At 55.4% G+C, this 15176-nt stretch overlaps 1 protein-coding gene across 1 annotated transcript; it reads right to left on the bottom strand.

Moving 5' to 3' along the window:
* Positions 1–8869: 8869 nt before the first annotated feature.
* KCNS1 (potassium voltage-gated channel modifier subfamily S member 1) lies at positions 8870–13686 on the bottom strand. Its single transcript, XM_056121607.1, has 2 exons — positions 12642–13686; positions 8870–9383 (listed from the first exon to the last, which is right to left on the bottom strand). Exons 1-2 carry the CDS (start codon positions 13677–13679, stop codon positions 8919–8921), a joined length of 1503 nt encoding a protein of 500 aa, XP_055977582.1. The 5' UTR covers positions 13680–13686; the 3' UTR covers positions 8870–8918.
* Between the last annotated feature and the right edge of the window lie 1490 nt (positions 13687–15176).

The raw sequence follows: 15176 nt of genomic DNA, 5'->3' as shown, positions 1-15176 counted from the left end.
TCGATTTCTATCTTTTTTGAAAAAAAAAAAAATCTAAAATTCTCTAGGAATGTCTCAAACGATTCCTCATCTTTACAGGAACTGTAAAGCAAATGTCTATTTTTCTCTTTGCCTCTGTTCTTTCTCCCAGCCACTGGTGACGTGAGCAGATGAGTGTTTGGCTTGCTGGCCTAGTTCTTTAGCTTGTCGGATAGAGACGCGAACCAGTACTCTGAAGCAAATTAAGAGCTGTAGGGGCGGGTCGGGGAGACTGCTCAGAGGGCACCTCACATGCCTTCCGTGTAGAGGCCTTGAGTTGATCTCTTGATGACCACCTACTCCCCCCATAGCACCCCCTGCAGTGTGATACTGCCAGGAAGCCGCCTCCCCCCACCCCAAACGGACTATAGCCTCAGCTTCTTGCAACTATAGACTCTAGTCCCGGCAACACTTTTTTTTTTGTTGCTCTGTGCCGTTTCCACAGACCAAGTTGCCTCTAAGACTGCGGCTCCCACTTTCTGTCAAACGGTTCCCACCTAATTCTCACCCCATACTCCATTCTCTCTTAGGCACTGCCTTTGCGTTTTCATCAGGACTGTATTCATTGTCTTTGCAATTTATGTTCTTTTTTTTTTTTGTATCTACCAGATGTAGGTAGGTACCAAAAACTCTTAAAACCAAATCACTTTGCCCAGTGTCAGAAATGAGAAATATGACCTCGTTATAGATAACTAAAAGTCTAGCAACAATATTCTGAACAACCTTATGCTCAGGTGGGCAAATTCCTTGCAAGATACAAAGTATCCAGTTCACTGGGCAAATACAGTCAGAATAGCCCTAGGCCTGTTTACAGGTAAGAAATGTGAGGCTTAGAGAAAGTCTGTCGCTCCCGGTCATTCCTGGCCATGTCACCTCACAGGTTCTTCTGATCCTTTCTGCAGTGCCCTTTCCACAGACCAAGTTGCCTCTAAGGACTGCGGCTCCTACTTTCTCTGTCAAACGGTTCCCACCTAATTTTCACCCCGTACTCCATTCTCTCTTAGGCACTGCCTTTTCATCAGGACTGTATTCATTGTCTTTGGAATTTATGTTCTTACTTGAGTTTGGGGGAGGAAAAAAAAAAGTCTCTTCCGCCAACCTGCACTCAGACCAACTTTGGGGGGGAAAAACAAAAACTTCAATGCTGTTTCAGATGTACAGCTTAAAAATGTGAAGTTTGTAGCTTTAACTTTTTGTAACAAAATGATTAACACTGGCCGAAATGCTGACTAGAAATGCTATTTTATAAGGTCTGGATGTAAATAATTAATTGAAGTCAGCAGTTTGTGTATGTATAAGAAGTAGCTTCTTCCATTGCCTTTTTTCACCCTCATTTGAACACCTCTTGTGTACTTTTATGAAATTTTTATTTTCTCTCCTTCTTAGATTTTTGTCACCTTTGTCTTAAATAAACTGTCCTTTGGATGATGTAGTGTCCTCTTTCTACAAGTGAATTCTCCTTCTGTGGCCAGTGTGATAATTGGGTGAGCCTTTGTGGCAAGCCACTATACTGTGTTTATTCTTGATTCCAAAGCTGGAGGGTGGAAATCTGGGAAGGAACACGACATGGGAAAGTTTCCTCAAGGACACAGGACTGTAAGTATAAGGGGTTCCCCAAAGTTCCACTCCACACCTTTTTGTTGCAAATGGATGAGCAAAACACCATCCCGGCTGATGATGAGTGAAGTCACGACATTTGAGAACCCTGTTTTTTTTTTTTCATGATCCATTTCCTTCGAGTCATCATTTCTAGTAACTGATTGACAGTGTTTGATCAGCATAGTTCTGTGCTGTGATAGAAGGCGTAGCTGGCCCTTCTGTGTCCAGTCAGTTCTGGTTTGTCCAGGGAAGCTTTTCCGGACCAAGTAATAGACCCTGTGCTTTAAAAATGAGGATGAGGGGCTGGAGCAATAGCACAGCGGGTAGGGCATTTGCCTTGCACGTGGCCAACCTGGATTCGATTCCCAGCATCCCATATGGTCCCCTGAGCACCACCAAGGGTAATTCCTGAGTGCAGAGCCTGAAGTAATCCCTGTGCATCACTAGGTGCGACCCAAAAAGCCAAAAAAAAAAAAAAATGAGGACGAGATAGGTAGGCAGAGGACGGTGGCAGGTGAGGGATAAAAGGGGCCCGGGGCAGGGGTCCACCATGTACCTGAGGGAGGAGTCTGCATGTAGCATCCCCTCGACATGCCTTCACTCCCGTGTGTTAGATGAAACTCAGCCAGCATGGCCTGGCCTTGAGCAGGGAGAGGAGCATCCTGACCTCTTGTTGGCCCAAGCCCATCCTTGTAATTCCGTAACTCAGTCCTGGGTTTTGAGTCTTTATGTTTTGGTTTGATTTGGGGGCCACACCCAGCGATGCTCAGGGCTCACTCCTGGCTCTGCACTCAGGAATCAGTGCTGGTGGTGCTCGGGGGGACCATTTGGGATACTGGGAATTGAGGTGGACCGCATGCAAAGCCTTCTCCCACTGTACTATACTCTCTCTCTCGGGTCACTGGGTTTTGAATACAAAAAGTTAGCTCCATAACAGGGAGGGGACAATCACACTAAAAAGTGGGTGTAGATTGACTGTGTCCTGCACAAATACGGTAGTAGAACACTTGGACGGAGTAGCCCGGCATCATCATCGTTGCTCACCTAGCCCCACTCTATGGGGTGACTTCTACATGCAGGGCTGTGCTTGTCCGAGGCTCTCTCCTCTCCTGACGCACTGGCCTGGCCGTAGTCATAGGGCAGGAGACGCGTCGGCAGGAGGTGGGCCGGAGGAGGCCCCAGCTGCTTGCACTGCATGCGTCCTTGCTGGGGGATGGAGCCTTTCACTGCCAGGCAGTTGTTGAATCGGGACTCTGGGTCCCCAGCACATGGTGCTGGGGGCTGCCGGATCACGTGGACCACGAAGAAAGGAAGAAGCGCAGAATTAGCGCCTGGTGCCAAGAGGAGAAAGGCCTGTCCTTCATCTTGACAATGATAACCCCCTCCCCATCCCCTGGGAATGACCCCCCTGTCATCTGCTTTCTCCCAGACTTCCACCAGCTGAAGGAGGCACATGTGAGTGAACCCGGGAAGTCGCTTCTGCCTTTCAGTGTGTGTCTGCCAAAAGTAACTTGAGAATTCTAATACCCTCGCTCCCGTGTTGCCCTCATTCCGGCCTTTCTGGAAGCCTGGTCCTGTCCCTGGACCCGGGGCCTCCCCAGGTGCTGTTTGAGGCGGTCACTTCTGCTGAGGTGTTGGAGAGTGGCGTTCTGTTATTTGTATTCAGACACTCCCCACACAGAAACATATGGTAGAGTGGAGTTACCAGCCACAGATCCCTAAGGGGGGGGGGTATTAAAACGTGGGTGTATAAAAATGGGAGGCAATCCAGGAAGAGAACTCAAAGAGCTGCAGCACGTCCTGACATGTGTGAGTGAGGTGTCTGAGTTCTGGTGCTGGCACCACGTGGCCCCCAAGCACCACTGGTGACCTCCCCCCCCACCCCGACCCCAAGACCCGAGCAGCGTCGCATCACTGGGCCTGAGCCTTGAGCTGTCCTGGCCAGTTTAGACGAGTATTGATGGGAGTGACCCCGGGGCCCCACAAAGGGGTGGGCTGTTACAGGCCGATGAGGGTGTTTCTTGGGCTTCGGCCTAGACACAGTGATAGAGCACGGTGCCCTGAGTCTTCCTGGCATCGGAGGTGGCACTCAGGTCACTGTGTCAAGAAGGTGAGGCATGCCTGGGCTGTGGATAGAACGGTTTCTTTCTGATTGTGTAGATAACCTGAAGGGAGTGGACAGTAAGCCCAAATAGAATCAGAGGGGCAAGGATGAAATGTGGACCCGTTGTCCGACCTCGGGGAAGGAATGACTCAACGTGGGTGGCAGGGTTCACACCTTCAAAACTCAAAGTTGACAGCTGATGGTGGCTCACAGCCCTCCTGCACTAGAGTGAGGCTGGGCACTGGCAGCAAGAGGGACCCTGTGACAAGTGGCCTGGGCTTATGACAGGCAGTGGCAGATGGTCCTAAGGTAGAACAGAGCCCTGGGCAGAAGGAAGCATCCCCATCCATTTTGTTTGTTTGTTTGTTTGTTTTTTGGGCCGCACCCAGCGATGCTTAGGGGTTTCTCCTGGCTCTGCACTCAGAAATTGCTCCTGGCGGTGCTCAGGGACCATATGGGATGCTGGGAATCGAACCCAGGTCAGCCTTGTGCAAGGCAAATGCCCTACCCACTGTGCTATTGCTCTAGCCTCCCCAACTCATGTTCTGGGAGAAAGCTTTTTGGTTTAGGTTCCCCCGCCCCTGTGCGCGCTCTCTCTCTCTCTCTCTCTCTCTCTCTCTCTCTCACACACACACACACACACACACACACACACACTTTCTGCCTAGGCTGTGTCGTGAGAGGCTGGAGGGCAACACAGACTCTGAGCAGGAAAGTACAGAGACTTGTTTGTGGAGAGCATCAGAAATCTGGGATCACTCGGTGGCATTTGATGAGGGAGGGGGAAACGGCATTTTCAAGCGTGTCTTCTGGGGCTGCCACCATGCCCAGGGGTTCTGCCTTCTCTGGGCTCACTCCAGGAGCTGGCTGGGTGCTCAGGCAAACTTGGACAAACACTGGCTTCCCTGAAATGGAACTCACAGACCACAAGCCCCCTTGGCATCCGGTGGCGGAAGGGATTTGGAGGTTTAGAAAGGCATAGGCCTTCCATCTCGCCTGCCCGCCGTCCCACAGGCATCTCTGACTCGGGCCTTTGTCCTGGCTTTCGGGAAAGTTGAGCTCAGAAGAGCCAGTATACACTGGAAACACTGATAACCACATCTGGGGGGTGTGTGGATGGCATGCGGAGATGCTGAGGACTGGACTTCGGTGGACACGGCCTACTTTTGTGTCTTGAATGCCTCTCCTTTGGGGACATTGTTTCTGCAGTGACCACCTTTCCTCCATGCAAAGCATCTGTAGACAAGAAGCTGGGTACTGTGGCCTCACCCATTCCTTCCCCGCGCCCACCCCCAGCTTGAACTCAATCTAGGCTCATCCACCCTCCCCCACGATTGACCTGGAGGTTGAAAGTGCTGGGAAGAGAGGACTGGAGTGATAGCATAGCAGGTAGGCTGTTTGCCTTGCTTGTGGCCGACCCGAGTTCCATTCCCAGCATCCCATATGGTCCCCCGAGCACCACCTGGAGTAATTCCTAAGTGCAAAGCCAGCAGTAACCCTTGTGCGTCACCTGGTGTGGCCCCAAAAGCAAAAAAAGAAAAGAAAGCACTGGGGAGAGGCGAGGTGGTTCCTGTGGGTGGTGGGGTGTCCTGAGGTTCTTGGTCTTGCTGCCAAGGTCCCTAGTGTTCCCATTTCTTTATTTCCCATGGGCCGGTCAGCCAAAATTTTTTTTTTTTTTTTGCCACACTGAATGATTCTCAAGGTTACTTCTGGCTCTTTGCTCAAGGATCACTCCTGGTGGTGCTCAGGGGGCCATCTGGGATGCCGGGGATGGGATCCTGGGTTGACTGTGTGGAAAGCTAACACCTATCAGCTGTACTTTTATTCTGGCCCCAGCCAACAACTTCTTTCTTGGCTTGGATGAAAGTCCCCCAACTCCCAAAGATTTGGAGTTCTAGAGAACCCCCAGATCTTTGGAACCCATAAACACTGCTTATATTTGGAGAAAGGTCCTTTGGCAGATGTGATGAGGGGTCTTGAGGCAAGATTGTTGGTCCAAAATGCCAAAGTGTCTTTATGAGAAAGAGATACCAAAGATCCCCTCCTCAGAGAGGTGACAGAGGGAGGCCAGGGGAGGGATGGGGTAACGTACCCCAGACAGCACCCAAGGAAGAGCCAGCAACCCCCAAAGCTGTGAGAGACTTACAGGGACTGCTCAGGGTCTCGAGAATCGGAGGTGCCGTCCTGGCCAACACCCTGCCTTTGGAGTCCTTGCCATCAGCACATTTCAATTGTTTGAAGTCATCAAATGTGGGGCTGGAGCAATAGTACAGCAGGTAAGGCATTTGCCTTGCACGCGGCAGACCTGGGTTTGATTCCCAGCATCCCATTTGGTCCCCTGAGCACTGCCAGGAGTAATTCCTGAGTGCAAGCCAGGAGTAACTCCTGTGCATCGCCGGGTGTGATCCAAAAAGAAAAAAAAAAAGTCTCCAAATGTGCTTTGTTTGCTATTGGCAGCAACTGGAAACCAAGAAACCATTCAGTAAATTCTTTTCATCCCTAAGGTCATCTGTCCTGTTACTTAGGACCAGAAGACCCTAATTCTAATGGTTGTTCATTGTCACTTGAGTTACTTATTTTTTGATAGGGGGGTCTTGGGACATATGTGGTGGTGCCCAGGGGTCTCTGCTAGCAGTGCTCAGGGCATCATGCAGTGCCAGGGACTGGACCTGGTGCGTCCAGCCACCCTTGCACACACTCCACCTTCTGGACCATCTCTCCAGCTCCATCGCTCTACTACTTGCTGCTGACTAAGTTTGTTTCAGCTGCCGCTTGTACCCGGTGTCAAATCCTAGACAGGAGCCAGAGAAGGTGGATTCCAAACATACTCCACTTGTGCCCCGCCCCCTCCCCAGTCACCCAGAAAGCAAGCCAGGCAGTGGGTTCTGATCAGACACACCCAAGTCCCTGGGACTTCTTTATTGCATGGAAGTTTTCACCAACAGAATGAGGAGAGTGAACCAGGACCCCGAGGCGACCTACGGCCTTACCATGGACACAGGCCCCACTGTATCCCACGCCAACTTTGGGGACTTGAATGCAGGATTAGCAAGTGCAGGAATGGTCGGGTCCTCGATAACTTCCACACGACCATCAGATGGTGCCTGCAGCCCTCCGGGTCTCCGGGCCCCATGAAGAGGTGAGCATGCGGGAGGGCAGGTGGGCGCTTGGTGAGTTTATGGGGGCCCCTCGGTTTGCTTCCGTTTCTGCTCCCATCTGGAGAATCCATCCATGTCTGGGGCTGACGACATCCCAAGCACTTCGGATAATCTGGGTCTGCACACAGTCCCCTCTGTTGGGCAATCGCCCCCTGGAGCTCCCAGGGCCTAACCAGTGGGGTATTCTCGAAGACTTTTCTCTGTCCTTGCTGGTTAGTGGCCCTGGGACATGAGACACAGCCCCGGTGCTGAGAAATCATGAACTCACAGGTCTTTGGTCACTGGGTTAGGAATCGCTCTTCCGGGTTGGAACGATAGTACAGCGGGCAGGGTGCTTGCTTTGTACGCGGCCAACCCAACTTTGATCCCTGGCATCCCATTGGCTGAGCCAAGTTCGATCCCTGAGCTCCACCAGGAATGATCCCTGAGCACAGAGCCAGGAGGAAGCCCTGAGCATCTCCGGGTGTGGCCCCCCATGCCAAATAAAATAAAAGCGCTCTTGCTCCACTTAGGCTCCAACTTTCACGAGGCTCTGTATTTGGTTTGCCCTTTCATTTCCTGGCGGCAGTAAAGCCATCCATAAACCGGAGGCCACAGACTTTACGAGCTCACACAGGGTGCCTGTGCCTGGTTCGGAGTGGGTGGGAACGCGCTGAGGAAATTTCAGACATTAGAATTTTAAAATATGCACTAAAAATACTGCTCAGTGATACAAAACGTGTCTCCAAGGCCGCCTGGGAGGCCCCAGCTCACGACACTCCCAGCCCAGCTTGGCTGAGTCAGAATCCACAAGGCAATCATTGTAAAAGCAGCCAAAAGCCTGGAAGATGGGGGTGGGGTGGGGCGTGAAAACTCCTTCCCCAGGCTGTCTGCACCCTCTCCTGGCTGGTCTCTGCGAATTCCTCTTCCCTCAGCCCCCACCTCAGTGGGCTGTACAAGCTGGGGGACCCGCTCAACATTCACTGTCCAGACCAGCTCACGCCAAGCGCAGGGCTACCCGGGGTGGGCTCGGGGAAGCAGGGAGTGCGGGACAGGGAGAGACACAGTCAGGCAAGGAGCCAACTGTCACGGGACCCTCTCCCCCATCCTGAGTAGCAGGCGGATGCGAGAACTCTGCCCCCAGAGGGATGAGGAGGCAAGAGGGGCCCAGGACAAGAGTCTCAGGGTTTCCTGGATGGTAACTCAGGCTGGGCTTGAGATGGGCACAGTGGACAGAAGGAACTGACCAGGTCAGATTGGGGAGTTGGGGGGGCGGGTGGAGTGGGGGCAGGCAGGGAGGCATCTGTGTCAACTGAGATTCTTACCCTCTGCGCCATCCGGCCCTCATCCCAAGGCCACACCAGCCCCTGTCCAGTGCTCAGCCAGCCGTCCCGAGGTGCCCGCACAGGGCTGGGAGCCCCTCTAAAAGCTATAGCAGCATGGCCGAGGCTCCGAGCTCCAACACTGGGATCTCTCTGGGACTTTTTCCCAACTCAGACGCAGTGATGTACTTCACGGCCGCTAACAGGACTGACCATACAGAAATCACTGCACGGTGCATGATTTCGTCCAGTGTGCGATTTCTGTGCACACAACAGAGGGTTTGTAGGACCCTCCAGCTGGCCTCTGGGGATCCACGAAGCACCGCAGACAGCAGGCAGACTTGGTGAGGCAGCCGAGAGACGGTGGAAGGAACCGATGATGGAAGCCAACCTTTCCTGCCTACGAGGCAGGAAACAGAGGCACCTCTCTGAGCCTCTCGGCTTCTGCTCCTCTGGCTCAGGACCTCGGGGGATAAGGCGGCTGGGCAGGACACACGAAGGAGCCTTGACATTTGTCCCAGCATACCCCCCACCTCATGCTGATTCCGGGAGGTTCTGGGATTCAAGCCTCCGGGCTGCTCTCCAACTTGTGAATCTTGGGGTGGCACCATCCTGCTCACGTCTCTGCAGGGAGCGTCTTCTCGGGCCCAGGGGTGAGTTAGGGGCATCAGGCGAGAGGGCCAGGAGCATGTGCTCAGAGTTAGCTGTCGGGGTCCGGGGAGACAGGGAGCCCTGGTTCTAATACAGGTGAGAGTCAGGAGGCCGCCTGAGGCCCTCGAGGTCTGAAGCCCGCCCCTCCTGCGAGCTCTCCCCTGATGTCTCCAGGGACGCCTGGGACACACCGTCCGCCCGGCTCAGCACGTCCTCAAACTCCTGCCGGTCACTGTTGCGCACGGCGGCCTCCAGCGCCTTCTGACGCCGGTAGAAGTGGGAGAACTTGTTGAAGATGATGGTGATGGGCAGCGCCACCACCAGGATGCCGCCGAGGATGCAGCCCGAGGCGGCCAGCTTGCCCGCCACTGTCACGGGCACCACGTCCCCATAGCCCACCGTGGTCATGCTCACAGTACCCCACCACCAGCAGGCCGGGATGGTGTCGAAGCCCACGTCCTCCTCCTTCTCGGCGGTGTAGGCCACCCCGGAGAATACCGACACGCCCACGGCCAGGTAGAGCAGCAGGATGCCCACCTCCCGATAGCTGTGCTGCAAGAGAAGGTAGGGGTGTCAGATGGGGCATGGAGGACAACGGAGGTCAAGGGGCAGGTCAGAGGTCAGAGAGAGAGAGAGAGAGAGAGAGAGAGAGAGAGAGAGAGAGAGAATTGGCAACAAGTCCCCATTTCCTGGCTCTAAACCAGAAGAGGAAGCAAGACTCCTGGGACTGAACAGGGGCCTTGTTTCTGGGGTGCCAGGTGCCTGCAAGTTCGGAGGGCACAGCGGATGCGTCTACACTGGGGGCTGGGTCGGAGAGCGGGCACAGTGGTAAGGCCAGTGGCCAGCCTGGGTTGGATGCCCGGCACAAAATACCTAAGCCCTGCCAGAAGTGACCCCTGAGTGCAGAGCTAGGAGTGAGCTCAGAGCTCTGCCAGGTATGGCCCAGACAGCTCCCCAATTTAAAATATATATATACATATACATATATATTTATATATATACTGTCACTGTCCTCCAGTTGTTCTTCAATTTGTTTGAGCGGACCCAGTAACGTCTTCATTGTGAGACTCGTTACTGTGTTTGGCATATCAAATATGTCGTGGGTAGCTTGCCAGGCCCCCCCCAAAATATATGTATGTATATATATATTTAAAAAATAAATAAACCTGGGGGTCAGCAGTAACTGAAGAGAATGTGATTTTTGCAGCACTGCAGAGTTAGAGACAGACACCCCACAGTCTGAGGTCTAGTGTGTATCCCAGTGTTTGCACCTCACAGCATTCGCCCCAAATTCTGCACCCCAGTCTGTACCCAAGTCTGTATCCACAGTCTCTACCCTAGTCTGCACCCAAGTCTGCACCCCAAAATCTACACCCACGGTCTATACCCCACAGTGTGCTGACACCAGTCTTCATCTCAAATCTGCACCGCACAGTCTGCACCCCACAATCCAGCGTGCTGCCCCGTGTACTTTCTGCCGGGTCTCTGGCATTGCTGAGGAGGATAAACTGGCTCTGGGGAAGCCAAAACACATGCTCCCTGGGTTAATTCCAGCACTGGGCCAGGGGCAGTGGCCCTAGACCATGATGGAAGAGCAGGCTGAGGTGAGGGTATCACGCTCCTGAGGCCCAGTCCTGGGGCAGTGGTTCTCAAAGGTTGGGGGTGGGGCATCCTGCCTGGAATAGCTGATGGTGTCTCGAGACATTCCTGTTTGTCCCCCTGGGGCAGCTGTAGTACTGGCACCCAGAGGAAGTAAAGGCAATCCACCCGCTAACCATCCTGTAGGATGCCCCGCCCCCCTCAAACAGAGTCCAAGGTCAACCGGGCAGATTCTGAGACAAGATCCTGGATAAAAAGTTGGAGTCCAGCCGTTGGTGCTGCTGGGGCTGAGGGAGCCACTGTTGTTTGGGGCTTCCCCAGCAGGGAGATGTATCCAGCCAGCCACACTCTCCAGCACCTGCTGCCTCCTGGCAGGAAAAGCAGGAGCTTCAGGCCAGGCCACGGTCCTGCAGGCAGGATCAAGTGCTGGGGCCAGGAAGGGGCAGGGGCTGGGGACCCTCAAGGCTGGCAGGGGGAGTCCCCTGGAGGGCATGCACAAAGCATCTCTGGCCATGGGCAGAAGCAACTTCTAGCATTTTCTCGCACCCCTATGCCAGGCTGCAGGGAACTTTTAGAGAAAGAGCTTGAAGTGTGGTGGCAGGTGCCTCCGGTTCTCCCCTGGACCCTGCCACTTGCTCCCGAGGGACCCTCTGACAAGCCCTGTCACTTCCTAGAGCCTCCCGGTTCATAGCTGCAAGGCAGTGTCAGGGAACGTGCTGCTTCTGCCCTTCCCAGGCTTCTGGGCAGAGTCCACAATCCCTGTAGGCAGGAGCCAGATCCCCTGGCACCCCACTTCCTTATGGTCCCCCCAGCACTCACCCTGGCTCTTTCCTGGATCCAAGGGGTTTACCCTCCTAGCTCCTGAAACCGGATTCATCCCATCCCAGGTGGGGAAGCTGGCTGGCACAGAGATCCACCCCCAGGGTAGAGCACGCCCCACACAGCACAAGGGAGCTCATTAAACTTCCACCCAAACAGGGTGGAAAACGCCAACACCCCACAACAGAATCTTTGAGGATAGCTGGAGGACCTGCAGCTTCCTGGGGAGGGGATGCCTGGTGAATGTGAAACTGGCACAGAATTCGAGCTGGGTATGAAAACCTGGGGCCTGATCATGCCAGGAGGCAGGCTCGGCCAGTGGGCACCCGACTTTGCCTATTCTGTGCTCCTGTGTTACTGAGTGTTTGACAGAGAGGTCAAAAGTGACCGTTGAGAGGGACCAGCGGGGAGAGCATTTGCCTTGTAAGCGGCCGACCAGGGTTTAATCCCTGGCATCCCATACGGTCCTCCAAGCACCGCCAGGAATAATTCCTGAGTGCAGAGCCCAGGAGTAACCCCTGAGCATTGCTGGGTGTGAACCAAAAAGAGAAAAAAAAAAAGTGACCATTGAGAGCCATGCTGGGAGCTGGGTGGCTGAGCACATGCCTTGCGCATATAAGGCTTTGGGTTTGATTTCTCTCCCCTCCCCCCAACCCCAAACCCTCAAATCGTTACCCAAAGAAATTAAAAAAGACCCTCGGGTCGAAGCGGGTAGGGTGTTTGTCTTGCGTGCCGCTGACCTCGGTTCTATCCCGGTGTCCCATATGATCCTCCGAGCACTAAGAGGAGTAATTTCAGAGTGCAGAGCCAGGAGTAACCTGGGCATCGCCAGGTGTGGTCCCCCCCCAAAAAAGCCAAATGTAAACAAACAAACACAAAACAAACACTGTCCTCCCGTTGCTCATCGATTTGCTCAGAATGGGCCCACTAACCTCTCCATTTTAAGACTTGTTGTCACTGTGTTTGGCATATTGAATACACCACGGGGAGCTTGCCAGGCTTTGCCATGCGGGCGAGATACTCTCGGTAGCTTGCCGGGCTCTCCGAGAGGGGCGGAGGAATCGAACCCGGCTTTCCGGGCTGGCTGCGCCCAAGGCAAACGCACTACCGCTGTGCTATCGCTCCAGCCCCGAACAAATAAATAAATAAAAAAATAAATAATAAAGACCATCTCTCCCCCACCCTCGCCTTGGAAAGCAAGTCAAGCAAAGCCGTGCCTCCGTTTCCTCCTGCCCAGGGACACAGAGGTAACCAAACGCCCTTTCTGGGCCAGGGGAGGTGGAATTGGCGGGAAAATCTACACCTGGGACGAAGCTTATGCGGGGGCCTCGCTGCCCCGTGCCCCCGGCCTCCCGAACCCCGCGCACCCGCGCGCGCCCTCGGAGGCCCTACCTTGAGCGTGGCGCCCAGCGAGCGCAGCCCCGTGGAGTGGCGCGCCAGCTTGAGCACCCGGAAGATGCGCATGAGCCGGAACACCTGCACCACCTTGCCCAGGTCGCCCAGGTCCTCGCCTCCCGCGCCGCCCGAGCCGCCCAGCGCCGCGCCGGCCAGCAGCGTCAGGTAGAAGGGCAACACGGACACGATGTCGATGAGGTTGAGCGGGTGGCAGAAGAAGTTGCGCGTGCTGGGCGCCAGCAGCAGGCGCGACGACACCTCGAAGCTGAACCAGGCGATGCAGAAATACTCGAGGCGCCGCAGCACCGGGTCGTCGCGCGCCTCCTCGACGCCGCCGCCGCCGCCGGGGCCCGGGGCCACCGCCGCCACGGCGGCCGCCGCCTCGCGCGCCTGGTACTCGGGCAGGCTGTGGATGCACATGGCGGCGATGGAGGCGAGCACCACGCCGATGGACACGCAGCTGAAGAGCTTGCTGGGCAGCGAGTAGCCCGGGTTCTCCATGGTGAGCCACAGGCGGCGGCGCAGGCGGCCGCAGCGCGCCGCGCCGTAGCGGGCCAGCTCGCGCTGCACGTCGGAGATCTCATCCGGGCACGGGTCCACGCTGCTCGGCGCGTCGCTGTCCTCGTCCCAGGCGCGCGGCCGCGCCACGCGCCGCTCCAGGTAGCGGGCGCGACAGCACGTGGCCAGCGCGCTCTCGCCCAGGCCCCAGTAATCGGCCTCCTGGCCGAAGGCGAAGACGCACAGCTCGTCGAGCACGTGCAGGTGCCCGGTGCGGTAGAAGTGCAGCAGCCCCAGGAAGAAGCCCGGGTGCCGGTCGAAGTAGAACTCGCGCGCCGCCGCGTCGTAGTCGTCGCACAGCCGCCGCGCCTGCTCCTCCGACGCCGCCGCCTGCAAACGGCCCAGCCGCGTGCCCGGGAAGCGCGCCAGGGCGCGCGCGCTCAGCCGCCGCCGCACGCCGCCCACGTTCACCTGCAGCGCCTCGTCGCTCCGCCGCCAGGGGACGCCGGCGCCGGGCCCCGGGGACTCGCTCACCATGGCTGTGACGCGCACTGGGGGGGACCTGCGGACACGGCGGGGGGTGGTGCACTGAGCGGGGATCCCGGACCCGCCCGCCTGCTCCGTGCACCCGCCAGCCAGGGGAGCCCCCCACCCCGCGGGAAGTGCCCGGCAGGTGTCCAGGCTCCCCCGCCCCGGCAGAAAGAAGCTGAGCTCTCGATCTCGGAGGATTAGGATGCTGACTGAGTGGCAGGAGCATATCTGGGCATCCTGCAGGGTGGCATGGCGGGGGGGGGGGGGGGTCGTGTTTTTTTTTTTCTATAGGAAATTTACTGTGGGATCTGGGACTTGCCATCGCTCTGAGCCTCACTCTCCTCCTCTGCACAGCCGGGACGGCAATGCTTGCTTGCAAGGAAGATTCCTAGTTCTCAAAGTCTGTTCCCTCCACCTGCCTGGGCATCACCTGCGTATCTGTCCCGGATGCGAGTTCTCAGCCTGCTCTAGACATGCTGAAATAGAAACCAGAGTGCGGACCCGCGGTGAGTTTCAATAACGCTTCGAGGACGTCGCGGGTGCCCGATTAAGCGGAGGAACCTCCGGTTTAGAGGACTCAGAGTGTATCCTAGAGCCTGTCATATGTCACCTTGGATGTGGTCTTCCTGTGTGACCTTAGGCAAGTCTCCTCACCTTGCTGAGATTCCGTCAAACGGAGAGAAAATATCTACTTCTAAGTGTGGGTGAAAAGATTCAGAGACAATTTTTTTTTTCCAATTGGTTCTCTCTCCCAGAGGGGTTTGGCGAGTTATCTGCCTGTTTCACAGCCTCCTGGAGTCAGGCAAACCAAGTTTCATTTCCAGTTTGGATTTTCCCCAGCAATCCCGAGAGAGGCATTTCTTCCCCATCTGGCCCCTGCACTGTGCACCAGGCCCCATGCCTCTCCTGAAGGATCAAGGGGAGTGATGGGAAGTGCTCTAGCCCGAGCTGTTGTTAGAGTTGGGTTATGCTAGATTCTTCCACTGTCCACTGTCTCCAACCTGGTCTTCAGTAACCTCATGGCACTGTGGTTTCAGCAAGTCACTTTAAAAAATTCCAGTTTGGGGGTGTGTGTATCAAGGTAGAGAAAGGGACACTAACCTGACTTAAGTGGATCAGTGGATCCCTGGCATATCCTTAGCTTTGTTTGGTGAACTCAGGCCTGTCTCCTACTGCTCTGGGCTTTAGCTCTCCCATCTACAGAATGGGGTCACAACCCTTTCTCCAAAGGGTTACTGCATGTGTGCAAAGTCCCTGGAATACAGTAGACGCTCCATAAATGCAGATCCCTGGCCCTTCCCTCTTCCTGAGACCTGGTTTCACCTTCCTAGCCTGTCTCTTCCTGTTGACCTTGACAGACCCATTTCCCTCTCTGTGCCTTGGCTTCCCGGCTGCAAAGTCAAGAGCAGCCTGCATCTCAGGATTGGAAGAGGCGAGAGGTCTCAGGCAGCTGAGCCCCTGGCACTTACAGCAACACACACACACACACACACACACACACAC

Source organism: Sorex fumeus, unplaced genomic scaffold (assembly GCF_029834395.1).
Source record: "Sorex fumeus unplaced genomic scaffold, SorFum_2.1 ptg000044l, whole genome shotgun sequence".
NCBI lineage: Eukaryota > Metazoa > Chordata > Mammalia > Eulipotyphla > Soricidae > Sorex > Sorex fumeus.
This window is presented reverse-complemented; position numbering and strand designations above follow the sequence as displayed.